This window comes from Pan paniscus, chromosome 15 (assembly GCF_029289425.2).
Source record: "Pan paniscus chromosome 15, NHGRI_mPanPan1-v2.0_pri, whole genome shotgun sequence".
Classification (NCBI taxonomy): Eukaryota; Metazoa; Chordata; class Mammalia; order Primates; family Hominidae; genus Pan; species Pan paniscus.
In genome coordinates, this window is record NC_073264.2 from 93818902 (window position 1) to 93846576 (window position 27675).

General features: G+C 51.7%; 1 protein-coding gene and 1 long non-coding RNA gene across 5 annotated transcripts in view; one reads left to right on the forward strand and one right to left on the reverse strand.

Moving 5' to 3' along the window:
* The window catches only part of RIN3 (Ras and Rab interactor 3), a 174930-nt gene extending 147412 nt beyond the window's left edge, over nt 1-27518 (forward strand). For 2 of the 3 annotated variants that reach the window (XM_003832783.4, XM_055097966.2), the window contains 3 exons: nt 14996-15127; nt 23512-23675; nt 26453-27518. In XM_003832783.4, the coding sequence (XP_003832831.1) occupies nt 14996-15127; nt 23512-23675; nt 26453-26773 (617 nt within the window). In that variant the 3' untranslated portion in view covers nt 26774-27518. The remainder of the gene's footprint in view (nt 1-14995; nt 15128-23511; nt 23676-26452) is intronic. The other variant, XM_008958212.4, reaches the window with a different exon arrangement.
* On the reverse strand, nt 143-26607 carry LOC117975883 (uncharacterized). 2 transcript variants are annotated; one of them, XR_008620959.2, is made up of 3 exons: nt 26474-26607; nt 11448-11630; nt 143-10936 (listed from the first exon to the last, which is right to left on the reverse strand). It is a non-coding gene; the product is annotated as an uncharacterized LOC117975883 (long non-coding RNA). The 2 variants fall into 2 exon arrangements; XR_008620958.2 differs by lacking the exon at nt 26474-26607 and adding an exon at nt 26121-26446.
* Nucleotides 27519-27675: the final 157 nt, after the last annotated feature.

Below are 27675 nucleotides of genomic sequence, written 5' to 3' on the forward strand. Positions count from 1 at the left end.
TCATGCCTGCAATCCCAGCACTTTGGGAGGCTGAGGTGGGCGGATCACGAGGTCAGGAGTTTGAGACCAGCCTGGCCAACATGGTGAAACCCCATCTCTACTAAAAATACAAAAATTAGCCGAGTGTGGTGGCGGGCGCCTGTGATCCCAGCTACTCAGGAGGCTGGAGCAGGAGAATCACTTGAACCCGGGAGGCAGAGGTTGCAGTGAGCCAAGATCATGCCACAGCATTCCAGCCTGGGTGACAGAGTGAGACTCTGCCTCACACACACACACACACACACACACACACACAAAATAGAATTGTGCTCCCCAAAAGCAGACACCACGCCAAGGCGAACTCCATATTAACACTTTATCCTGATGTTGGAGATATGATGGGAAGAGAGAGGGTTGTAGTAGAAGCAGGATGTAGTGAAGGGTTTGTTTTCACAGAGTGGACATTAGGCTCAGAGGTCGGGTGTCTTGTGCAGCCTAGAACCCAGAGAACAGGCCCAGGATGTAAACTCTGCAACTGAGTAACCTCCAGGAAAAATCCCCAAAGAAGTACGTGGGGGACAGCGGACAGCCTGCAGAGCCCAGAGCTCTTGGCGAGTTTGACCTGGTCAGCCCCAGAGGGCTGGGACCCAGGGAAAGAGTCGAGTATGCCCTGCCAGGCGACATGAGGCGGAGGGTTAAGACCCCCTCATGGCCTGGCAAAGGGTGTCCGAGAATGAGCGGGGCCTTCTCAAGCCTTCTCAGAGAGAGGCAGTCCTGGCTGTCTCTGCAGCAGCAGGGGTCGGGGAGGGAGGCAAGCTCAGAGGTGTCCTACACGGCATGCAGGGAAGCAGCAGTCAGACTGGATCAAGGCAGAAAGGAGACAGAGCCCCGGGGGACCCTTTGCTGGGAACAGCCTCGGGGAGAGCAGGCAGGCTGGCCCTGGGACCCTGGGGGGGATCATGGAAGAGCAAGGTCCAGGCTTCCTTGCCGGCTCTGCCGCTTCTCGGCTTGTGGCTGTGTTCAGATGACTTCGGTGCTCAGCCTCAGTTTCCTCTTGTGTTCAATAGGCACAGCCACAACCACCTTGCAGGCCTGTCTTGAAGCTTCCAGGAGTCTGAAGTTTGCATGTGGCCCAGCAGTTGGCACTTAGTCACAATAGCTATTGATTGGTTTCAATGCTGAATTTCTAATTAGGGAACTTGTTTCCCCTGGGTTTGCTGGGCTTGGTGGTAAAGTCAGAGCCAAGGGTTTTATAGACCCTGAGACATCATGAGGGAGACAGCTTTGCGCTGGAAGGGGCAATTCCATTCTCAGTGAGTCCCAGTTTATCCAGAAACCCCTAGCTTCCTGGAATTCTTTTTAAAACCCCATGACTGAGCAGCAACATTCAAACACCATGATTTTTTTTTTTTTTTTAACACAGGGTCTCTTTCTGTCACTCAGGCTTAAGTACAGTGGCACCACCCCCCAGGCTCAGGCAATTCTCCCACCTCAGCCTCCTGAGTAGCTGGGACTACAGGTATGTGCCACCACACCCAGCTAATTTTTGTATTTTTTGTAAAGACGGGGTTTCACCATGTTGCCCAGGCTGGTCTCGAACTCCTGAGCTCAAGCAATTTGCCCGCCTTGGCCTCCCAAAGTGCTGAGATTACAGGTGTGAGCCACCACACCCAGCCTGACTTTTGTAAATTGACAGATAAAATTGTATGTATTTATTGTGTACAACATGATGCTTTCAAGTATATCTACATTGTGGAATGACTAAAGCTAGCATCATCTCACATAGTTATCGTCCTTGTGGTGAAAGTCAAACACCGTGATTTTTGCTAACAATGAATTCGCTTCCTAAAAACTTACCAGAGAGCAGGGATTCGAGGAAGGAATGGCTCATTTTGAGTAGGGAGGAGGAGCAAGAAAGGCAGCTGCTGGAAAGGGCATGGCTGGTGCCGCATGTGGTTGAATGGAACAGAACCAGGTGCTTGCTGCTTTCTATCCTCAGCAGGCAAGAGGGAGGGAGGCCTGAATCTCTGCAGATCCAGAAGCCAGACCCAGTCAGGGAGACTCTGAGACATGAAGGTCAGGCCAGGGTCTCCCCCAGAAACCAGTGGGTTTCTTATCAAGGAACAGAAAGAATGTTTCCCTCCCACCACTGTTTGAGCACTGTACTGGGAGCACCATGACTCCCAATTTCATCTCTGAACCGGGCAGGCCAGGGCTGCTCCATTCAGAGCCTCAGCATCTTCACCTGGGTGGAATTAGGTTCTGCTCAAATGGGTTTGGGATTTGTCAACCCCAAATCCAAAGAGCAGAGGATTTGGGGTTCATCCACGGTCCTGATTTTGAATCCCAGCTTCGGTGCTATAGCCTTGGACATTAATCTCCCTGGACCTTTGTTTGTGTACAAAATGAGGGTGATACACTTGTCATGTTGCGATGCGGGGGCTGGGACAGCACATGGGACAGCCTAAGTGCTCAAGGAGTTACTTCCTGAGCCTCAGTTTCCCACTCTTTAAATGGGGCTAGGAACGCCTCTCTCTGGGCTATTGTGAGGGTCAAAGTTTATGAATGAGCGTCTAGATGTTAGGATACAGGAACAGCTGCCTCCCAGCCACGTTCCCAACAATATAGAAGCTGAATTCAGTGGTTTTCAAGATGGATTCCCCAAGGCACCCCAGGGGCCACCAAAGGGTCAAAAGACAAGCTGGGCCCCAAGCCAGCTCCACCCCAGACAACCCTGCTTGTACCTGTTTTACACATGGGGTTCTGCATGGGATTTTGTTTCAAATAAAGAGTTCTATTTTTTTAACGTTTCATTTGGAAATAATTTCAAACTTCAAAAACTCTAAGAATAGAAACAGGACATAGAAACAGGACACCTGCAGACCCTTTGTGAATTGCTAACATTCGACCCCCTCCGCTTCATCATTTTCTTTTTCTTTTTTTCTTTTTGAGATGGAGTCTCACTCTGTCGCCCAGGCTGGAGTGCAGTGGCGTGATCTCGGCTCACTGCAAACTCCGCCTCCCGGGTTCACGCCATTCTCCTGCCTCAGCCTCCCAAGTAGCTGGGACTACAGGTGGCTGCCACCACGCCCAGCTATTTTTTTTTTTTTTGTATTTTTAGTAGAAATGGGGTTTCACCGTGTTACCCAGGATGGTCTCGATCTCCTGACCTCGTGTTCCGCCCGCCTCAGCCTCCCAAAGTGCTGGGATTACAGTAGTGAGCCACTGCGCCCGGCCATTCATCATTTTCTTTCTCTCTCTGCATACATAATGTTTTGTCTGAATAGTGTAAGGGTAACTTACATACACCTGTGTCCTTTACCCCAAACGCTTTCCTAGGTATTTTGTGGCATGTATGTATGTAACATTACATAACTCTTACATAGCCACGGTGGAGTTGTCCGTTGCATAAATTTATGTTAATACAGCATTTTTGTCTAAACTTTCAGGTTGTCACTTGACCTAATAAGGTCCTTTTTAGAATTTCCCCCTCATGTTCAGGATCTGATGAAGGGTTAGATATTCCGTGTGCTTGTCATATGTTTTTAACCTCCTTTAATTTGGAATATCTCATATCTGTTGCTGAATGATGGAAATAGAATCTGAGGAGTGCGTCATTAGGCAATTTCATTGTTGTGCAAACATTTTAGAGTGTACTCACACAAACCTAGATGGCACAGCCTACTATACACCTGAGCTGTATGGTATGGTCCATTGCCCCCAGGCTACCACCCTGTACAGCATGTGACTATATTGAAAACTGTAGGCAGTTGTAGCTCAGTGGCAACTATTTGTGTATCTGAACATATCTAAATGTAGAAAAGGTGCAGTAAAAGTCTGGCATTATGATCTCATGGAACCACCGTCATATACGTGGTCCATCGTTGACCAAAAGTTCATTATGCGTTGCGTGACTGTATTTCCACAGCCTTTCTCTCTTTTTTTTTTTTTTTTTTTTGAGACAGAGTCTTGCTCTGTCACCCAGGCTGGAGTGCAGTGGCGCAATCTCGGCTCACTGCAAGCTCCTCCTCCCGGGGTCACGTTATTCTCTTGCCTCAGCCTCCTGATTAGCTGGGACTACAGGTGCCCACCACCATGCCCGGCTAATTTTTTTTCGTATTTTTAGTAGAGATGGGGTTTCACCATGTTAGCCAGGATGGTCTTGATCTCCTGACCTCATGATCCACCTGCCTCGGCCTCTCAAAGTGCTGGGATTACAAGCGTGAGCCACCGCGCCCGGACTCTTTGTCTTTAATGATTTTGATGTTTCTGAAGGATACTGTTTTTTTCCCCCACCCCCACCTTTTCTTAATAAAAGTTCCTCATTTTGTGTTTGTCAGATGTTTCCTGATGATTAGATTGAGGTTATGCAGTCTTAGCCAGATCCCAACTGACTTCAATTCTGACTTTGACGTTCAGCAATTTTAGAACGAGGTCCCAGGCATTCAATCATACCTTCCCCTGGCAGGTGATCCGGGCAGCTGTGTAGTCTATGGCCTTGCTACCCGAGGTGTGGTATGCAGCCCAGCAGCTCTTTGTTGAGCCCTGGGAGCTGTGAGTGACCCCACAGAGAGGCAGACTCCAGCCCAAGTCCCGCCTACCTCCACCACTGACCTACTTCCTCCACCACTGACTGCTTTAAACAGAAAACAGCCCTCCCTGTCTACCACTCCTGACTTCCATCCTGCCTAGCCCTGCATCTAGTCTTCCCAGCCCCCTCACCTCCAGGGAAGATGCCTTACCCGCCTGCTTCATTGCTATGATGCAGGCAACAGTAGCTTGATGTGGTACCTTCATGGCCCGCTTGAAAGGGGAATAAAATAGGGCGGGCCGCTAGCAAGACCTGTTGGAACAGCAAGGAAAGGGGTAAACATGGAGACACAAGATCTGGGTTAACTGGCCATGCTATCTTCTCCAGAAAGATAGGGCCAGGATTAAACCTAGTATCAGCCCACTCTAAAGCCTGTGCTTCTATCACCGTGCCAGTGGCCGGCCTGGGAATGGACCCCAAGCTTCAGAATCCTGGTCGAGCGTGTCTTCTCCTGTCACAAGTTTAGGGTCCTGGGTTAGGCAAATTGGGGAGTTCACGGAAGCAAATGGCTTTGGATAAACTGGCCCTCCATCCTGGAATCAGGAGCAGACCGGATTCTTCATGGACTTCATGAGGCTTGGTGAGAGCAGCCAGAACTTCTAGATTCATCTCTTCTATTACTTTGACAAAGAAGTCATTCCCACCTCCTTGATATCTAAGACTAGTCATTCGGAGCTGGTCCTCTGCTGGGGAGAAACAGACTTAAGCCCAAGAAACCTCTTCAAGATGGGAGGGGGAGAAAGACGGTAGGGGTGCAGTTTGGGAACCTTCTAATGTGAATGCCGAGCAGGAGGCATCCCAGAGGGTACTGATGGCCACAGGCTGCCTTTTCAACTCCTTGAGTAGTCTATGTAAACACCCTGATACCACCCACGTGAGCTTCTGGAAACAGGGCCTGGCTCCTAACCCCAGGGGGATGGAGCACACTAATGACCAGGTGGTGGGACGTGGGGGCCAACCGGGTGGTGATAGATTCCCAGGTCCCCTGCCATCCACTTCCCTGGCAGAGACCACAGAGTCAAGAGTCCACAGCTGGTTCAGGCAGGGGCAGCCACAGAGGAATTGGATGGGAGGAGGGCTCTTGATGGGGACCCCAGGGGTATGGAATAATGGGCCTTGTGACATTGACGGGGTAGAGAGGACAGGGAGGAAGGTCAGGCTGTTGATTTTTTTAAATCTGTGTTTAAAAACATTAAACTGGGCTAGGCACGGTGGCTCACGCCTGTAATCCCAGCATTTTGGGAGGCCAAGGCGGGTGGATCATGAGGTCAGGAGTTCAAGACCAGCCTGACCAACATGGTGAAACTCCGTCTCTACTAAAAATACAAAAATTATCTGGGCATGGTGGCACACACCCGTAATCCCAGCTACTCAGGAGGCTGAGGCAGGAGAATCGCTTGAACCCAGGAGGCGGAGGTTGCAGTGAGCCAAGATCACACCATTGCACCCCAGCCTGGGTGACAGAGCAAGACTCCATCTCAAAAAAAAAAAAAATTAAACTGATTTTTGATGATCAAAGTCACTCATGTTTATTGTTGCAAATTGATCAATAGTATGTTGGTGAATTTCTTTCTAGTCTTTTTGAAATAACTACAGATAGGTAAATAGATAATTGGTTAAGGAAACATTTGCTGCTATAAACATTTGCTGCTATTTGATGCTGGATAAGCCCTCTCATCTCTAACTCAATAGAAGTGTACTTCTCACTCATGTAAGTCCAATTGCATAGAGGAGGTTTGGAGGTGGAGGGCCATGCTCCATATGGTCATTCAGGGATCCATGCATAGGAAGACTTCCTAGATCTCCCTAGGGATTGACATCCAGGTGACAGGAATGGGGGGGGGCATCTGAAAGAGAGCTTTCCTTCTCCAAAAGGTTGTAACTCACAACCTCGCTTTTTTACCCCACAACACAAATGGAGTGCAGGCCCCCTAAGATGTCATGTTCTGAGGCTTATAGAACAAAACCCCCTCCTGTCTTTCATAATAATTGTGTCTAGCATTTACTAGTCCATGCTAATCACCTTCCATCTGTCTTGTCATGTCATCCTCACAACCACTCCAGGGGATGTGGACACTGTGATTATCCCCATTTTACAGCTGAGGAAACTAAGGCTCAGTGAAGTTAAGTAGCACGCTTAGGGTCACACCTGATGAGCAGGTGAGTGGTTGACCTGAGACTTGAACCCGGGTCCTTTGCTGAAACCCAGGGCCCTCTGGCCTCTCCAGCCTGCCTCCCCAGGGCATCCTGAGGTCAGAGATGACCTCAGAAAAGACAGACACAAGTCATGGCTGAATTTTGCAGTGCCTCCAACCTCATGCCTTTTCAAGCCAGAGTAGGACTTCGTGGCTTCAGACCTCAGAGCCCACAGCCTGTGTAGCTGACTGGCTTGTGGGCTGAGCTCTCTGAAGAGGAACCCAGGGAGCTGCAGTGTTTTCCTCAGGGACACAGTGTAGCTCAGAGCAGAACTGAGACTTAACCAGCATCTGTGCAAAGTGCAAGCAACCAAACAGGGTAGCTTCAAGGAGCTCAGTGGGAGAGAGGGGGCTGGGTTCTAATCTCATGACAGCCACAGACTTGACAAGTGACCTCCAGCCAAGCATTTCTCTGCCGAGGCTTCAGTTCTTTCATCTGTGCAGCTGAAAGTTCAGACTAGATCAGTAGTTTTCAAACTATTTCCAGGAAACTCTCTAGGGGCCACAGACATAGCTGGGGGCCACCATGGGAACAGTGGAGGGGCATAGTTGAAAGGAGATGAGCAGGCCAGCTCTGCTGCCCCACCCTGAGTCAACCAGAGAAGCTGAACTGTGCATAAGGTACCCATTACTAAAGGTTTCCATTGCAAACACAGATTTGAAGTCTACTGTTCTAAATGGCCTCTACTTCCTGCTGTCATACGTTTTTATCAAATAAATTCATTCATTCAACAGTTCAACAAACTTTTTTTGACAATGCAGATGTTAAGAGCAAAACCCAGAAGACCCAGCCCGTGTTTTTAGGATGTTCACAATTCAAGCTAAAAACAAGCATTAAATAAGCAAGCATCTTGCAGTGTGATAACTGATATTCATTCATGCTTTTAGCAAATATTTTTATTAAACACCTACTATAGACCAGGTACCGCTGAGATGTCAGATATAAACAGTGAACAAGATAAGGTACCTGCCCGAGTAAAACTTTCATTCGAGGAGGGGAGATAGGCAATAACAAGTAAACAGAAATGCAAAATATATCCTCCAAGGTGAAACGTGCAACTGGGGTGGATAAAGCAGGGTAGGGGGTCTGAGGAGTGTTGGAGGAGTTTGCTGTCCTGGGACTGGGTGGTCAGGGAAGGCCTCTCTGAGTTAACGTGTGATATTGACTTTCCCATTCTGCAATGCCAGGACTGGGGAGAGCCATTACAAGGGCATTGGCCTTAGCTGAGGAGGTCTTCAAGGAAGACTTCTGGGAGGAGAAAAGTGGCTCTAAGTGGGAATCATGGTGGAAAGCGAGGGCCAGGGCAGGGCACAGTCATGAGCCTCCTGCTGCCCCAGTGTTGCAGCATCAGCCACTGGCTTTCAGTAAGAGCCCAGTCAACAAATGGGTGCCCTGGGTGGGGGTGAGGTGGGGAGTAGTTTTGATAAGATGCTCAGTCCTTTCCTCTCCATCAGGGTCTGCAAACTGTGGCCCTCCCAGCCAACTCTGACCTACCACCTGATTTTGCAAATAGTTTTATTGGAACACAACCCATATCCATACTCAGCATCTAGGGCTGCTTATGTTCTAAGGGCTGAGTTGAATAGTTAGGACAGAGACCGTGTGGCCCCTGAAACTAAAAATATTTACTTTCTGGCCTTTTACAGAAAAAAATTTGCTAGACCCTCTTTTAGACAATGCTTCCTCACCCTGTCACTCAGGCTGGAGTGCAGTGGCACAATCATAGCTCACTGCAGCCTCAACCTCCTGAGCTCAAGCAGTCCTCCTACCTCAGCCTCCAGAGTAGCAGGGACTACAGATGCATGCCACCAGACCCCGCTGATTTTTTTTTTTTTTTTAAGTAGAGACAAAGTCTCACTATGTTGCCCAGGCTGGAATTAGGGCCTTTCTAATCTTCACTGTCTGGGTGACCCAGCTGAGCACCTCTTCAGCTCATTTTGATCTTAAAGAGAGCTTTCCTTCTCCAAAATCTCCCAGTGGATGAAATATGCATAAAACCCCAGCCAGCTTTTTGAAATGTGATCAGCTACCTACAGATGGCAAACAGATGTGACTTGGCAAAAAAGAAAGCAGAAATCACCAGGAAGTGGAGGCTGCCGCCAGCAGGGCGTTTGAATGCACAGCCAAATGGGCGTGATCTCTGGTCCACCCAAGACAGATGTTCAGCTCACAGGAGAAGTATTTTGCAGCTAACATCCCAGTGGCACTTCCTGAGGCCCCGACGTGCTCAGGGCTTAGCCCTGAGCCTGGGGTTCCAGGCTGCTCAGGAAGGAGAGGGCAGCCCTAACTGCCAAAATGTTGGGCTGGGACCCAGTGCGTTTAAACAATGCTTGAAGCTTGTGTTGGTCCATGAGGAGCTATCATGCCTGTGTGGATACTTTCTCACCAACGTCAACAGCCAGAGACCCAGATTCTAGTCCCAGCTCTGCTATTGACCAGCTGCAGGGCTTTGAGCAAATTTCTCCCATCTCTGAGCCTCAATTTCCTCACAGTGTGGTTGGGCGTGATAAACTAAAGCCAATGGTGTGCTGGAGTCAGCTCGCACCAGCTCATGGGAGCTGACTGTGGGCATCTGTCTCTTCCCAGCTCTGTGTTCTTGTTGGTAGCCTGACGTTGGAAATTGTGGAAATATTTAGATCATGGAAATTGGCAAATGCTACAAATCAAGGTTGATTTTTTTCCTTCAGAGAGCCAGTTGTTAAGCATTTCCCAGCACATCACTTTCTAAGGCCCACAGGACATCCCAGTGTCTATGACCGTGACCCTACCCCTGGCAGGACAGAGTGGCACCCAGTAAGAACACACATGGGACATAGTTCAGTCCATTGTCAGCAGCCTACGTCCCAAGCCTACGCTGGGGCCTGGAAAGGCAGTGATGCGAGAGAGGCTCAGAGAGGGTTAGTGACTCACTCTGGCTCACACAGCCTCCATCCCTGCCCTCAGCACACTCACAATGTGAAGAAGGGGGCAGGCTCTGAATCAGTCAAGGCATATGGGAGCCGGAGCAGGAACTGTCCAGCTGTGCTGGAGGATGTGGGAGAGCACAAGGAGTTGATAACGGGAAGGTAGGGAGGGGGTCCCAGGAGTGGGGGAACTGTGTGTGCAAAGGCCTGGAGAGGGGAGAGTGCACTCAGAGTTCAGGGAATGGGCCGTGGTGCAGCCCAGTGGGATGTTATGTGGGAGGGTGATGGAGGCAGAATGTTATCTCAAGTTGGAAGATGGAAAGTAGAGTAAGCACCAGTAACCCTGGGGCAGCCGAGGAGGGCTTCTTGGAGTTGGAGGAGGCAGATCTTGAAGGATGAGTCAAATTAATAGGAACATGGGATTGTCGGTCAAGATTCCTCAAGGAAAACATGGGGAGAAGAGCAGGTGAAGGACCTTCCATGGCCAGGGGATACAAAGCCGCGGTCATGGGCCCCCTCCCTTCCTGCCCCCTCATACCCACATGGCCGGCCCTGAAGTCCTCAGACCTAGGGCCCCATCTGGGCCATCCTTTGGCCGAAAGTCATTACTCCCTCAAGCAGGGTTTCTCACCCGTGGCCCTGTGGACATTTGGGGTGTCCTCTGCATCCCAGGATGTCATCAGCACCAGTGTTGCTGGCCCATTTTGCAGATGTAGAAACTGAGTGTGGCCAGAAAGGCAGGTCACAAGGGGCCACATTGTCTAAAAAATTAAACAAGGACGGGCCATGAGCAGAATCCACATTCACTGGACAAAAGTGACTGGAGGCCTCCATTATGCCAGTGTTATACTGCAGGAGCCAGGACTTAGAGACAAGGCCGCCCAGGCTATGAGGGAAGATGGGAAATGGAGTCTTTATTTGGGGTGGCCCTATCCTGGCTAAAAGTCAGGAGTGCTGTTACTTTGAAAATAGAGACTGGGGCTGGGCGTGCGGTGGCTTACGCTTGTAAATCCAGCACTTTGGGAGGCTGAGGCGAGCGGATCACTTGAGGTCAGGAGTTTGAGACCAGCCTGTCTGACATGGCAAAATCCCATCTCTACTAAAAAAAAAAATACAAAAATTAGCCAGGCGTGGTGGCGAGCACCTATAATCCCAGCTACTCAGGAGGCTGAGACAGGAGAATCGCCTGAACCTGGGAGGTGAAGGTTGCGGTGAGCCGAGATCACGCCACTGCACTCCAGCCTGGGCGACAAGAGCAAGACTCCATCTACAAAAAAGAAAAAGAAAATAGAGACTGGACAATGCAGGAGGAAGGAAAGCAACCACTAGTCTCTGTTACTCACACCAGGCTAGAACAGACTGCGCAGGCAAGGAACACAAGACCTCCTGGTCAGCTGAATGTGACCCTGAAATCACAAGCCCTGGCAGGGAGGGGAGACACTTGCCTTAGGGGCAAAATGCAGGGGGATGCCCAAGAAACTCAACCACAAAGATAAATTATATATATATGTGTGTGTGCGTGTGTGTGTGTGTGTGTATACACATAATTTTAAAAATGATTCAGTGGTTTTCAGTATATTTGCAAGGTCATACAACTAAAACTACTCCAATTCCAAATCATTTTTATCACCCCAAAAAGAAACTCTGTACCCATTAGCAATCACTCCCCATTCTCTTTTCTGCCCAGCTCCAGGCAACCACTCATCTGCTTTCTGTCTGTGGGTTTGCTTATTCTGGACGTTGCATATAGATGGAATTCTATGTCCTATCATACGTACAATATGTGGTCTTCCATGGCTGGCTTCTTTCACTTAGCATAATATCATCATGGTCTATCAGTATCACAGCGGCCAGGCGTGGTGGCTCACATCTTTAATCCAGCGCTTTGGGAGGCTGAGGCAGGTGGATCATTGAGCCCAGGACTTTGAGACCAGCCTGGGCAACACGGCAAAACCCTGTCTCTACCAAAAATACAAAAAGAAAAAAAAAATAGCCAGTCTCATAACCCGGTCTCAAAAAAATGAACAAATATCAATATCACAGCATGTATGAGTAGCTTGTTCCTTTTTATTCCCAAAGACTTTTCCATGGTGTGCATGCACCACATTTTGCCTGTGTATCCACAAGTGATGGACAAGTGGAGCCATCTCCACTTCTTAGCTATTATGACCAATACTGCCATGAACATTTGTGTGCAGGTCTCTGTGTGGAAATATATTGTTGTTTCTCTCAGGTGTATATATAACTAAGAGTGGAACTTTGGGCTCATGTGACAAGATAACTACTATTTTAATGCAGTATTTTTTAAAAAATAAAAATTAATGCAAAGAAAAGCCATGATGAACAAAATATCCACTTTTTTTTTTTTGAGACAGAGTTTCACTTTGTCGCCCAGGCTGGAGTGCAGTGGCACAATCTTGGCTCACTGCAACCTCTGCCTCCCAGGTTCAAGTGATTCTCATGCCTAAGCCTCCCGAGTAGCTGGGATTACAGGCTTACGCCACCACGCCTGGCTAATTTTTGTATTTTTAGCAGAGATGGGGTTTCCCCACATTGGCCAGGTTGATCTCGAACTCCTGACCTCAGGTGATCTGCATGCGTTGGCCTCCCAGAGTGCTGGGATTACAGACATGAGCCACCGCGCCCGGCCGCCACATCTTCAGTGAAGTCAGGCTGTTGTCTGTTTTATGATCCTGCACTACTGTGCAACAGGAGCAGTCATTTCCAATCAGCCTGCAGTTTCCAGGCCCACATACTTTTGTGACGGCTGACAGTAGAAAGCGAACAGATTGGCAACCAGATTTTAGATACAGTCGTTGTTTCTTGAGTGTAGCGCGTTTGTTAACTTTTTCCACCTGGTTCAAAATATGAGAGGCTATTTTGATAAATACATATGGGGCACACAGTTTTCCTTTTGCCTCAGGCTTTGCTATGGCTCTGACCACCTGTGCCATTTCAATTAATCCTCAAACATCCTCGGGCACCTTGTTCTCCAACCTCCCTGCGGAGGTGAGAGGAGGGAAGGAGCTTGCTACGGTCCACAGCTGGTGAGTAGTAGAGCTGGGATTTGAACCCAGGTCTGGGGTTGGAGACTCAGCCTTCACACCGCACCTCTCAGCAGGGTAGCATGCAGTTGCCCAGGAGGGTCACTTTAGCTCTCTGAAGTCTTTTATTCAGGCAGGAGGCAGCCTCATTGTTACAAGGACAGATGTGAATGTGCAGAGCTCACTATGAAATTTGACAACCTGGGCAACATGGCGAAACCCCATCTCTACCAAATAATATACACATACAAAAATTAGCTGAGTGTGGTGGTATGTGCCTGTAGTCCCAGCTACTCAGGAGGCTGAGGTGGAAAGATTGCTTGAGCCCAGGAAGTCAAGGCTGCAAGTGAGCTGAGATTAAACCACCATACTCCAGCCCGGGCGACAGAGTGAAACCCTGTCTCAAAGGCCGGGTGCTGTGGCTCACACCTGTAATCCCAGCACTTTAGGAGGCTGAGACGGGCGGATCACTTGAGGTCAGGAGTTCAAGCCCAGCCTGGCCAACATGATGAAACCCCGTCTCTACTAAAAATACAAAAATTAGCTGGGTATGGCAGCGCACACCTGTAATCCCAGCTACTCAGGAGGCTGAGGCAGGAGAATCACTTGAACCCGTGAGGCGGAGGTTGCAGTGAGCCGAGATGGCACCACTGCACTCCAGCCTTGGCAACAAGAGCAAAACTCTGTCTCAAAAAAAAAAAAAAAAAAAGGGAAAAGAAAGTTGCCTCCTCCCTCCCCTGGAAGTGCTTGCCATGAGCTGCACCTGACACAATGGTAGGACCATCATGAGTCAAACATCCATGTGTGTGATAGGAACTTGCCAGGCATGTCTCTCTATGTCCCCAAATGAAGCCACATGTGAAAATTTTCTTTTAGAGCTAAGAGTTAGAAAAATAATTTGATTCCCCCAAGAAATAGGTATATTTTTTCTTCATGGACAGTGAGAATGTAACTGATTGTTTTCCTTTTTGCTTTGGCCAGCAGGAAACTCAAAGCCAAATTTGCTGCTGTAAAAGAGTAGTTGTGTAGGTTCTTGCTTATTTGCATTTTTATGTTTCCTGTAGTATCATCCCTCTAGTAATTTGTATTGGTACTGATGGTTTTCAAATTTTTATTTAGATGTTACTGTTTTATCAGGTGTATTTCCTGATGGTCCCTAAATCCTTTGTAAACATGTCAAGTAGAAACACACTTTTTGCAAGAGCTATACATTGCTTGGCATGTGCTTGGATGGATTATTAATCTCACCCAAAACACAAAGGTAGCAGCACTGGCATGGGTTATTCTGCGGTCCACATCCAGACCTGGTAACCCCCAGCTGAGTCTGGAGACCTTTGCCTGAGCGTTGGACTCCCTTTGGTTAGAGGAAGTGAGAAGGTGGGCTGGGGACCAGGCGTGGCCATTCCCACCATGCACAGCTGCTCACCGAAGCTTCATTTCTCCAGTGCACTTGCAGAGTCTGGCTAGGAGACCAGCCAAGGGCCTGCAGGAAGATTCTATTCTGGTCAGAATTCTCCACCCACAGTTCCAGCCTTGGGCTTTGCGTTGCCAAATGGGCAATCTTCAGGGCCAGCCAAGAGCCACACTGGGGAGGTATCTTTCGGACCCACCTTCCACCCTCCTTCCTGCCACTGTTCCTTTATAGAGCGCCCTCCATCTGCCACGCAAAGTGTCTGTTGCTGTCAGGATGCTCTGAGCCCTGTGAACCTCTCCCTCAAAGGCAGTAGTGATGAGATGATACTTCGAGGGGTCTTTACGTTTTAAAAGAAGGCCTTAGGAAAGGGCACTGTTTAAGCCAAAAAAAGGAAGAAGACTGAATGGTGACATTTCAGGTCTCGCAGTGTCTGGGTGAGGAAGAGGTTTCTGTTTCTCAGGGGGGAGGGAGATGTATGATTCGTGGGGATAGGGAACCTTGCCAGGAGCCATGAATGCTTCTGGGTGGGTCCGCGAATAAATGTGATGTGAATCTGTCTGTCAAGCAAGCAGCAGGGGGCGGTCATGGAGAGGAAGGACTAGGAAAGGGGAAGGGGTCAGGGTCTTGCTCCACCCAGCTGAGGGCACTTTCTCAGTTCCTTCTTCCTAAACTTGGACTGTTTCTCAGGCCTCCCGAGGAGGCTGCTCCCTGGGTCCTCTCTGTCCTGAGAGTCATGAGAGAGCAGGAACATTCCTCTTCCAGGGATCGCCATCCACACTCAGCAAACCACTGTCCCCTACCCTGGGCAGAGAGCATCTCACAAGGAGAGCCTGGAACTCATCTCCCTCTGCCTCCTCCTTCTTCCCAGGGAAGCCCTATGGGGCGGATGACTTCCTGCCTGTGCTCATGTATGTGCTGGCCCGCAGCAACCTCACGGAGATGCTTCTCGATGTGGAGTACATGATGGAGCTCATGGACCCCGCCCTGCAGCTGGGGGAGGGTGAGTCACCACCCCCTGCCCATCAGGTGCATTGCAAACCCCCAACTCAGCCATGCCACGGGCACTCTAGGTGGCCCAACAAGCACCTCCTGGATACCAGACTCTGGCTGAGCTCTGGACCCATGGATGCAAATGTGAATCCTATACAGGTCCTGTCCTGCAGGAGCTCACAGATTAGGGGGAGAGATGAGCCAGTCAAGAGACTGTGCCACCTCCACGTAACAAGTGCTGGAATAGTTGGGATCCCAGAAGGCATAGGAGCATGTTACCCAGACTGTGCAGTCAGGGAAGGCTTCCTGGAGGAGGTGACATCTGAGCTGAGCAATGAAGGATAAATAGGAGCCAGCTGATTAAAAAAAAGGGAAAAGGCAGTCTTTGTAGCGGGAACAGCAGGAGGTAGTAGTATAAAAGAAGGGGCTGAAGTGGCAGGCAGTGCTCACAGTAAGAGTCTGAGAGACAGTGACAATCAGTTCTTAGACAGGGGTGACCCCCAGGGACTCTCGGCCCCTTGCTCATAAGCCCTGGGTCAGGACCTCCATCAGTGGGAAGTTAATGATATGAGTAAGAAGCCCTGTGCTCCCCAATAGGATGAAGGCAGAGGTGTGGTTTGGTCCACCCCATGCTCAGTTTCCCTTCCCCTTTCCTCCTTCCCACCACATCCTCCCACCCACTTAGCCTCAGCCACCCATCCACCAAGAATTTCCTGAGGGGCAGCCAGTCCAGATATCAGCTTTGAGGGAGCCCTGACTTCCCCTCTGAGACATCAGCTTCAAAGGAGGGAACCATCCTCCCAGGCCCTGAGGGTTCCCCTTGGGCTTTGTGGTTCTTGAGATGAGCAGACCCTCTTTGTATCTGTTCGCATTTTTTTTGCATGTTCCAGTCTCTGGGGTGATAGTTTGATGAGATAGTTCCATGAGTTGTTGACAGCTCAGGGGAGCGTGTTAAAGCCATGACGTTTGCTGTCATATATAACTTTGGCTTGTGGCACTGGGACCTCTGTATCTACTTTTTTTTTTTCTCTGTAGTTAAAAATGTCCTGTAATGGGAACAAGTTGTCTTCTAGGAGGTCCAGGAATTCAAGAGAAGCCAAGGTTTCTTCAGCAATGGTTATCTGCTGCCCAGTGTAGCCATGTATCCATCCATCTATTCATCTGTCCATCCATATAGCCATCCATCCACCCATTCACCTACCCATCCATCCATGCATCCACTCATCCACCTACCCACCCATCTACCCATCCACCCACCCATCTACCCATCCACCCACCTATCCATCTATCCATCTATACGTCCACCCACCCATCCGTCATCCATCCATGCATCCATCTACTCATCCAACCACCTACCCATCCACGTATTCACCCACCCACCCATCCACATATTCAGCTACCCATCCACATTTCCATCTACCTATCCACCTATCCATCCATCTACCCACCAATCCATCATTCATCCATCCATTAACCCATCCACCCATCCATCCACCCATCCATCTATGCACTCATCCACCCATCCACATATTCACCCAGCCATCCACATAACCACCTACCCATCCATCCATCCACCCACCCATTCACCCATCCATCCATCCATCCACCCACCCATTCACCCACCCATCCAACCATGCATCCACTCATCCACCTAACCACCCACCCATCCATCCATCCACTCATCTGTCCACCCACCTGCCTATCCACATATTCGCCCACACACCCACATATTCATCCACCCATCCACATATCCATCTACCCATCCCCCTACCCATCCACTTATTCACTCACCCACCAATCCACATATTCGCCCACCCTCCACATATTCATTCACCCATCCACATATCCATATACCTACCCACCTACCCATCCACCCACATATTCACCACCCACCCATCCACATATTCGCCCATCCACCCACCCACATATTCACTCACGCACCCATCCACATATTTGCCCACCCTCCACATATTCATCTACCCATCCACATATCCATCTACCCATCCACCCACCTACCCAATCACACACCCATTCATCTACCGTCCATCCATCCACCCATCCACCCATCCACTCATCCACTCACCCATCTACCCTTCCACTCATCCACCCACCCATTTATCCATGCCAAACACATGGGCTGTGGTGTAGGACAAGACAAGTAAGGCTGATAGCCTTGTGTGAATGAATGAATGCCTCATTCTGCATCCCACATTTTGGGACTTCTACCTCATCAGGCCTTTGTGGGCCTTCTTCCTTGGTTTCCCCAAGGAAGGGAAGCTCTCAGCATGCACACAGAAGAACCACAGGCATGGTGGCTGAGCAGGAAAAGGGCAGGGACATCCTTGGGCCAGCAGCCCTCTCCTATGGACTTGCGTCCCCCACCCCGATCCTACCATGGCCTCCTGGGATCCTTCTTCCTGTTCCCAGAAGCCTAGGGGATTTGGGTGAGAAACAGAGAAGTTCTCGAGGCCAGAGAGCATGTCAATTCTGGGCTACTTCAAGTATTTGGAGGACAAGCCAAAGTACAAAAAAAGTTCATAAAGGTGCTAAACAGTTCCTAGATTCTGACCAAGGCTGCCTGCATCCAGCCCTTTTGTCAGACTTGAGTAGGCAGAGCCCCCCACCCCACCTCTGGCCCCATAGAGAGGGCAGAGGGCACACTGTCCCTCCTGGCAGCCCTGTCTGACCACGGCAGTGTCACACCTTGCCCATGGCTGCTCCAGGGCCCAGAGGACAAACCCACACCATGCTGTGCACACCAGCAAGGGGGGTGGGTGGCATGGGCACATCCCTGCACCTCTCCCTGCCCTACTTCAATAGTCAGGGTGTGGGAGGTCACAGCACCTAGGACAGCCAGCCTTGCAGGTATTTGCCTCTGGCATCGAGATGACCTTGGGGCTCTCCAGCGAGGGCAGGGGTTTCCACCTTTCAACAGCCTGGACCCTTCATCTCAATGGATCTGGGTCCCAGGGCAGAGGGGCAAGGGTGAGATGGTGTTTCTGAGTTTCTCTGGCTTAGCCCTCCTGGCTTAGTGGGGTGGTGGTGCAGAGGTACCTGATCATCTCAACCTCTGTGGTGCAGGTGGGGAGGGAGACTGAGCCCTGACAGAGCTCAGAGATGCTTAGGGTGGGAGGTGGGGGTTCCCAGAATCCCCAGACTCTTGGGAACTTAAGTTGCTAGAATCTAAGAGAACTAACACAAAGTGGAGTAAAAAGAGCAGTTTGGAGGCTGGATTTGGGGCCCGGTTCTGCCTCTGACTGGCTGGAAACCCTGGGCAAGTCACCTAACCTCTCTGGCTTGCAGAAGTGAAGACATCAAGCTAGATTGGCAGTTTTCAAACTGTCTGGATGCTCTCGTATTCTGCAATGGTGGCTTGGTGTTAGTTTGTTTGGGATGCTTAATAAAATACCATAAACTGGATAACTTTGGAACCATGGAAATGTATGTCTCTCAGTTCTGGAGGCTGGGAAGTCCAAGATCAAGGCACCAGCAGACTCAGTGTCTGGTGAGAACCCCACTTTCTGGTTCACAGATGGTGGGTTCTTATTGTATCTTCACATGGCAGAAGGGACAGGACAGCTCTCTGGCACTTTTTTTTTTTTTTTTTTTTTTTGAGACAGAGTCTCTGTCTGTCACCCAGACTGGAGTGCAGTGCTATGATCTTGGCCCACTGCAACCTCCGCCTCCCAGGTTCAAACAATTCACCTGCCTCAGGCTCCCAAGTAGCTGGGATTACAGGCCTGTGCCACCACACCTGGCTAATTTTTGTATTTTTAGTACAGACAGGGTTTCACCATGTTGGCCAGGCTGGTCTCGAACTCCTGATCTCAAGTGATCTGCCTGCCTCAGCCTCCCAAAGTGCTGGGATTACAGGTGTGAGCCACCATGTCCAGCTGGCACTTCTTCTATAAGGGCACTAATCCCATTTATGAGGGCTCCACCCTCATGACCTAATGACCTCCCAAAGGCCCCACCTCCTAACACCATCACATTGGAGGTTAGGATTTCAACATAGGATTTGGGGGTAGGGGGACCCGAACATTCAGACCTTAGCACATGGGGCAGGATGAGAGATGGAGCTGGGCCCTGCCTTCCAGTGTTTCGTAGTTCAGGTGAGCAAGCCATTCTGTGTTCGACAGAAAGCCTGCAAGTTGGATTCTGTGCACCTTGGGACCTTCAAATGCTCTCAGCCTGTTCCACGTGCTGCAGTTTAGCAAAGGATGAGCCATAGGGTCTCACTTTCCTTGCAGCAGGCGTGTGGGGCAGGAGACATCAGGGACTTGTGCAAGGAAGGGCCTGAGTGCCAGCTTGCTGGGACCCCCGCCCCCTTTCTAGCCTCTCTCTTGTGTTCCCACTTCCCCCACCCCCTGCCCCTGTGAAGTCATGGGACAGACAGGTGACCCAGGCAGCTGCTGGGCACCTTGCTGGAGCCAGCCCAGAATCTTAGCCTCTGCTAAAATCCTGGCTAGGCTGGTCCCAAAAGTGCCCTCTTGGACCCCTTTGCCCGTGTCCCTTCCCTAGTCTGCCTGACAGCTGGCCATGCCGGGCTGGTGTCTTTCCAGGGGCAGTGGGTTTTTCCAATCAACGCATTCGCCCCAGAGAGAAAAGCCTGCTCCAGAACTCACGGTAGGGCCGCCTGCCACCTAGTGGCCCTGGCAGGCATTTCATGGCCCCAAGTCAAAGAGGAAGGTTGGCAGAGAGAGAGGCCTCACGAAGAAGTCGGACTCCAGCAGGCAAGAGTGCAGCAGTAGGGCGTGGCTGCTCCCCTTTCACCTGCGAGGGTGAGACACCCCCAGAGCACCTCCCTGAGGCCTCATAGCCACCATGCGTTATTCACACATTCCGAAGCCCTGTACTTTACACATACTCATTTCCTTTTCACAACTTTATGACGTTTGCAGATAAGGAAACTGAGGCATAGAGAGGCCATTAGCTCACCTGAATTACAGGGCTGGCTGCTACGGAGCAAAGACCTAGATCCTGTTCTCTGACTCCAAAACTGATGGTTTGCAGTCAGCACACTGCACTCACCTCTTCCATTCCCAGCCAGGAAGACATAAGCCAGACAGGAAACAGGACGACTGAGGGATGCCAGGTAGAGGACGTGGACTTGGGGCAGCAAGGGCTGGGGGCACCAGAGCCGACTTCCTGGCCTGGGGCTTTAAACCTAACTTAAAATGGAGATACGTAAGTGGTTTAGTGGTTCTTCTCTTATTAGGGACACCAAGGCAAACTCTGTGGTAGCTTTAATTTAGTTTTTTCAAAAAATGTCTCGTTTATTTTTATTTTTTTTTAATTTGAGATGAAGTCTCGCTCTGTCACCCAGGCTGGAGTGCAGTGGCCTGATCTCAGCTCACTGCAACCTCCGCCTCTCAGGTTCAAGCGATTCTCCTGTCTCAGCCTCCAGAGTAGCTGGGATTACAGGCACGTGCCACCACGCCCAGCTCGCCCAGCTAATTTTTGTATTTTTGGTAGAGACAGGATTTCGTCATGTTGGCCAGGCTGGTCTTGAACTCCTGACCTCAAGTGATCCGCCCGTCTCAGCCTCCCAAAGTGCTGAGATTACAGGCGTGAGCCACCACACCCAGCCATCTCTTTTCTATACTGCTATGAAAGGGTGGGTGATCCTGTGGCCATAAACCCTTTTATCTTACCCCGCCCACCCCCCCCCACCCCGCCTCACCACCTACTGGACCAGGGTGTGAACTTGTCCCATACTGGTTGTAGAACTGGTGGAGATATGTGGGCCAGCTTCACCCAATGTAACAGCTAGGAATGCTTTGGGCTGCACGTAGCTCACAAAAGTAACTAATAGTGGTTTAAGTCAGAGCAAGGAATTGGTTTGTCTCTTGCATCAAGAAGTCCAGGCGAAGCACCTAGTAAGGATGGCATTTTGCATCCAGGGAACTATGGGCCCAGCTCTTTCCATCTTTTCTTAGCATGTGGGCCTTTGGCTTTGTGTCTGTCACCTGTGATCAGAAGACAGCTGCAGTGCCCCCAGTAATGCGTCTGGGTTCCAGGCAGAAGGAAGGGTGACAGGCAGAAACCCAAAGGGATACATCCACTGAGTCTGTCTCTTTCAAAGGCTTTCCTGGAAGCCCCACCCAGCCTTCCACTTATATCTAAGGGGCCACAGCAGAGTCTCCTGCCTCTACCCAAGCTGCAAGGGAGTCAGGGAAGTGAGCATTTCAGTTGATGTTACTTCCCCAAATAAAAGCACAGTTCAATTAGGTAGAAGGGGCTGATGCGATTTGAGTGGGGCACTAGCAGAATCTGCCTCATGTCAAAAATCATCATCCTGGCCAGGCATGGTGGCTCACACCTGTAATCCCAGCACTTTGGGAGGCCAAGGCGGGTGGATCACTTGAGCTCAGGAGTTCGAGACCAGCCTGGCCAACATGGTGAAACCCCGTTTCTACTAAAAATACAAAAAGTTAGCCAGGCATGGTAGTGCGTGCCTATAATCCCAGCTACTCAGGAGGCTGAGGCAGGAGAATAGCTTGAACCTGGGAGGCGGAGGTTGCAATGTGCCAAGATCACGCCATTGCACTGCAGCCTGGGCAACAAGAGCGAAACTCCATCTAAAAAAAAAAAGAAAAAAATCGTCATCCTGGCACTGGAAGGGCTGGGCAGAAAGGCCTGTGCAGTGGTGGGAAAGCCCAAGGAAGCACCATGGAGGTGGGTGGCGCTGGGGACCCGAGAGACCAGGGTTTCCAGGGTCTCCTTGCCCTCCTCTGGGCCCTTGATCTCTCTATGACCTTGGCCAAGCCACCTTCCCTCTCTGGGACTCGGTTTTCTCTCTCTAAAATGAGGGGCTTACCAAAGTTAGTATTTCTCAAATCTTTTAACCAAAGTCTCAAACAAGCTCAGGAGAATGAATTTGTAAGCATCGTGTAAAATATTGCCTTTTATCTTAAAAGTTCATGAAAATTTTGCAGTCTGAAGTATCTCAAAGCTTAAATTACTTTAGAAAACATTGTGTATTAAGAATATGTGTGAGGCCAAGGCAGGAGGATCACCTGAGGCCAGAAGTTCAAACCAGCATGGGCAACATAGCTAGACCCCTTCTCTACAGAAAATGTAAAAATCAGCCTACAATCGCTTGAGCCCAGGAGTTGGAGACTCCAGTGAGCTATGTGTGAATTAACTTAAGAAACGGATACATAAATGATTCAAATTTTATACTTATTTAAAATCTTTAAAAATTGCATGTAATAGTACAACCATAATTAAAATTTCCTCTCTTCTTAAAAATTATTTTTAGAATAGATAATGCATTCACATGGCTCAAAATTCTAAAGCATATCAAAGTTCCTTAATTTATGAGGTTGTGTCCTAATAAACCCATCATAAATTGAAAATATCTTAAGTTGAAATGCATTTAATCCACCTAACCTACTGAACATCATAGCCTAGTCTACCTTAAATGTTCTCAGAACACTTACATTAGCCTACAGTTGGGCAAAGGCATCAAAAAGCCTATTGTGTGTGTGTCAAAAATCAATCACACAGGCCAGGCGCGGTGGTTCATGTCGGTAATCCCAGCACTTTGGGAGGCTGAGGCGGGCGGATCACCTGAGGTCAGGCATTCAAGACCAGCATGGCCAGCATGGCGAAACCCCATCTCTACTGAAAATACAAAAATTAGCCAGGCGTGGTGGCATGCGCCTCTAATCCCAGCTACTCAGGAGGCTGAGGTAGGAGAATCGCTTGAACATGGGAGGTGCAGGTTGCAGTGAGCCGAGATCACGCCACTGCACTCCAGCCTGGGCAACACAGCAACAGAGCCAGACTTAGTCAAAAAAAAAAAACCTCACACAAAGCATATTTTATAATAAAGCGTTGAATATCTCATGTAATGTATTGAATACTTTCTGAAAGTAAAAAACAGGATGGTTATATGGGTCCTGGAAGCATGGTTTCTACTGAATGTATATCACTTTCACACCATCATGAAGTCAAAAAATCATAAATGGAACCATAGTAACTCAGAGACCATGTATATGTGATACACACACAGTGAGAAGTCTCCTGCCCACCCTGTCTCCTGGCCACCCCTTTCCCCACACTGAGGTTTCTGTTTCTTGTGTATCCTTTAAATTTTTTAATGTTTTAAAAATCATTTTTTAAATAAGCAAGAGTTTCATCCCCAAGGGGAGCCAGTGAAAAGTTTTGAGCAGGGCCCAGACAGCTCAGGGCTGGACTCTAGGAAACTTTCTGAGGCTGGAGGGTGGGCGTGGGGTTGAGCTCAGCTGTTGAAGCAGGTGTTTGCAGATGTGCCTCAAGCAGAGGTGGTGGGCGGGGCTTGGAGGAGGTGGGTGGGGCAGGCCAAGCTCCTTGCCTCTGGTGGGCAGAGGCGGTCCTGGCTCAGATTCCACACCCTTGTCCACGCAGGTTCCTACTATCTGACCACCACCTACGGGGCCCTGGAGCACATCAAGAGCTACGACAAGATCACGGTGACCCGGCAGCTGAGTGTGGAGGTGCAGGACTCCATCCACCGCTGGGAGCGCCGGCGTACACTCAACAAGGCCCGGGCCTCCCGCTCCTCCGTACAGGTGAGGCCTGAGAGCGGGAGGGGCCCGGTGGGGCCATGTCCCAGACACCATCCCTGCTGCCTGCTGGCTAAGGAGCCGTGACATCACCTGGCTGCTCCAGCCGCCCAGCCCTGCCTTAGGGGAGCAGTGAGACTCCCCACACCAGAGAAAGGGCCCCCAGCCCCTGCTGCCAGTGTGTGTCCAGGACTTGGGTGCGTCTAGAAACATATCAGCAGGCATTGGTGTTCTCCCTGGGCAAGCAGGAAGGGTGCGGGAGGAATGAGACGCACCCATCATTCCTTAGCCCCTCCTAGAACCCAGCACCCTGCAGGGGCTGGAGATGGGGACTTGTCATCCCAGTCCCTGCTTTAAGGAGCCCACAGGCTCATCTACAGCCTTGCTCCTTAGTCCCTGGACAAATGCAGCAGCTGCCAAGGGTCTGCGTAACCCCCACCAACCCAGTGGCCCACCCCTCCCCATACCTCTCTCTATACAGACTCAGTATTCAAACCAGTCCTGCCCCTCCCCAACTCCATCACCCCACCCACCCCCAGGCTGCATCAAATCCAGCTGCCCCCCAGTTCCCCAAACATGCCCAGCCCAGTTCACTGGCTGCTCAACCACTGCCCTCACTGGTCAATCTCCCCTTCTTCACTGGCTGTCACTGCCCATCCTTTAAGACAACTCAGTTTCTCCAACAGCCCCTCCTCCGAGAAGCCTTCCCTGATACACACACACACCGTTTCGCACAGGCTGGGTGGGGTGCCCTCCTCTGGGCTTCCTGCGGCCTCCCCTTTTACAGTGCATATCACATCCTATCATCCTCTGCATATGAAGCTGTCACCTCTGGGAGGGCACAGCCCATGGTTCACATGCCTCAGGGGCACCAAGCCCAGGGCCTGGGACAGAGCAGGACTGGGTGTATAAAAAAGGGTGAGAGTTGGACTAGTGAGCCAGGCACATCCAGAGCTGTGAGCAGCTATGCAGAGTCACTCCTCTGACACCCAGAGCAGACCAGTCCTGAGCCACCCTCCTGGCTTTCAAGATGTTGCATCTATAATAAGCAGAGCCCAGGCCTGGGAGACAGGAGGCTTGAGTTCTGGACCCAGCCCTGTACTAGCTTGCTGTGTGACCCTCAGCAATCCCTGCCCCACTCTGGGACTCAGTTTTCCTGCCCACACAGGCTGACTATGGCTAATCAATTTAATAACTGACTCTCTGGGGAGAAAACAAAAGCTCTGATTTTAGCTTCTGTCCATTTCCATGGTGTGAGTCCTCCATGGCCAACTTCAACTTGGCATCACTGAATGTGGAGTTGGAAAGAAGTGTATGCAGTCGGCTCTCCCTGGCGGGTGTCAGCCAGCTCCAGCACACCTCTGTTCCCATCCCCTCCCAACACCCCGGCCTCCCACAGACTGTAGGGACATGGACAGTCTTGGTCCAAGCCTCGCCCAGGCATCCCGTACTTCCTGCTTCTACCTTAGGGGTTCCTGATGCTGAGCCAGGCAGAGTATGGATGAAACCGACCACCCACTGTTTGGGAGATGGAAGCTTCGGAGGGGGGTCCCCTCAGCACCACATCTGGGATCTGGGGAGGGCACCACCCTCTGCCCCCTCCCAGTGCCTCCTCCGCACACCATGCCTTGGGGGGTGGGCACCCTTCCCTGGGGAGGGGAAGCCCAGAGCTGGACAGTCACTAGCAGGTGGATAGTGCCCTGGGAGGCCTAATGGAGGACAAGGAGCCCTAAGGCAGCCACTAAGACGGAGGGAGTGGGCCGGGCTTTTCCCCTCCTGGAAGAAATGGGCGGTCCCCGTGAAGCTCTTGACAGGAGCCCGGCCTCGCCTAAGCCCTAGCCACCAGTGGCCATCACGGTCTCCGCCGAGCCGGGATCCTCAGCCGCTTTCCGCGCAGGCCTGCTGTTCCCAATCCGGCCACAAGGGGGCAGCCCCGCGCGCAGCGTCTCTGCCTTGCAGCCCTGAGCCCCGGGGAAAGCGAGGCCGCTCCGGGCAGGAGCTTCCAGCGCCTGCTCGCCCATTTATGGGAGGCGGGCGCTATCCCCACTTTACAGCCGGGGCTCGACGAATCAAGGCCACACAGGCAGTGGGAGCAAAGGCAAAGCCTGGCAGATGTGGGGCTGGGTCCCTAGGGGTGGAGGACGGCGGGCGGGCGCCCTGCTCGTGCTGCGAATGCCCAGCCCCAGCCCGCAGGCGTCGCCTCGCCCTGCCCGCCCTGCTCATTCCGGGCCTTCCCCACCCGACTGCGCCCAGCCTCCTTCACCCGGTCCCCTCCCGCTTTACCAATCCCTGCCCCACGCAGCTCCTCAGAGCCCCAGGGCCCTTGCAGCCCTAAGGGGCTGGACTGTGTTGCCCGCCCGCACTATGGGATGCCCGGGCGGGCTCGCACCTCCCTTCTTATCTGTGCTGCCCTCCGTGCCCAGCATTGCGCCTGGGGTGCAGGGAACTCACCTGGAGGGAGGGAGGGAATGAATGAATGAATGAATGAATGATGGGGAGCCTGTGGACCAGCAGCCAGGGGACGCGCCGGCTCCTCCTTGCAGGGACTCCGAGACGCGCCTTAATTCATCTCCCAGAACTGTCGGCCCAGCTGGGAAGCCAGGCAGGGAGGGGGACGGGCCCCCCGCAGGCTCGCGGCAGAGACGGGAAAGGCGCAGGTGCCGGACTCACAGACCGCTTGGCGCCCGCCACCCGCTATCCATCCAGGGAGGGGCCTGGGCCGGAAGAGGGCGCCTGGGGAGACAGGGCCCCGCCGTGACCACAGGCCCCTCGTGTCTCCGCAGGACTTCATCTGCGTGTCGTACCTGGAGCCCGAGCAGCAGGCGCGGACACTGGCGTCGCGGGCGGACACCCAGGCCCAGGCGCTGTGCGCGCAGTGCGCGGAGAAGTTCGCGGTGGAGAGGCCGCAGGCGCACCGGCTGTTCGTGCTGGTGGACGGGCGCTGCTTCCAGCTGGCGGACGACGCGCTGCCGCACCGCATCAAGGGCTACCTGCTGCGCATCGAGCCCAAGCGCGACTTCCACTTTGTCTACCGGCCCCTGGACGGTGGCGGCGGCGGCGGGAGCCCACCCTGCCTGGTGGTGCGGGAGCCCAACTTCCTGTGAGGCCCTCCCGGGGCGCCTCCCCTCACCCCCAGGCGCACATCTGGCCCCGCCTCTGGCTGCGCACTCCCGACCGCGACGTCCGCGCAGCAGAGGGACATGGGCCATTCCATGACGTGCCCAGGCCAACGTCGCAGGACAGTTGTGAAATAACATGACACTCGTCCAAGGCCACTTCCTGAGGGCAAGTCCTAATAGCACTGAGACACCGAGACGGCATGTTCTTCATTAGACGGAAAGGGAAACTGAGGCTCAGAGAGGAGAGAGGCGCTCCAGGCCGCTGCAGCCAACAAACCGGCACCCTCTTCACACGTAGCTCCTCAGGCCATTCCCCATGAGTCCCCCACACCCACCCCATCCTCGGTCTTTGCAAAGAAGGGCCCGAGCTTAGTTTCCCCAGGACTGGCCGAGGAAGGAGCACCGGCCACAGCTCCTCCCCGTGCCACTCAGGGTGGACCCAGCATCTCAGGAGCACCTCAGGGTGTGGGTTAAGAGACAGGCCTCCACCCCTGCACCAGAGCCTGCTCTTAGCTCCCGGTGCCCCCAGACCCCGCAGCTCTGTGCCCGGCAAGAAGCAGCTAGATACACGCCAGGGCGCCAAGCAGGGCCAGCTCCACGGACCCATGGACAAGCCCAGCCCCGCCTCAGGGAAAACAGGGCCTTTTCCTACAGGACACGCCCCAGAGCTGTGGCAGATTGCAGGAGCCATCGTGTGGGGATAATTTAATAAAAGCCCTTTTGAAAATGACATCTTTTCTGAAGGGGCTGGAGCTCTGCACAGCCAGCCCCGCATTCACAGCCTCACCTCCTTCCCGGGTGGCTTCAGAAGACCCCCTCTTTGCCATGGGGATCCTGTCCTCTGCCAGAACCTGTGGCATACTCTCAGCCACCCTCAGCACCCTCAG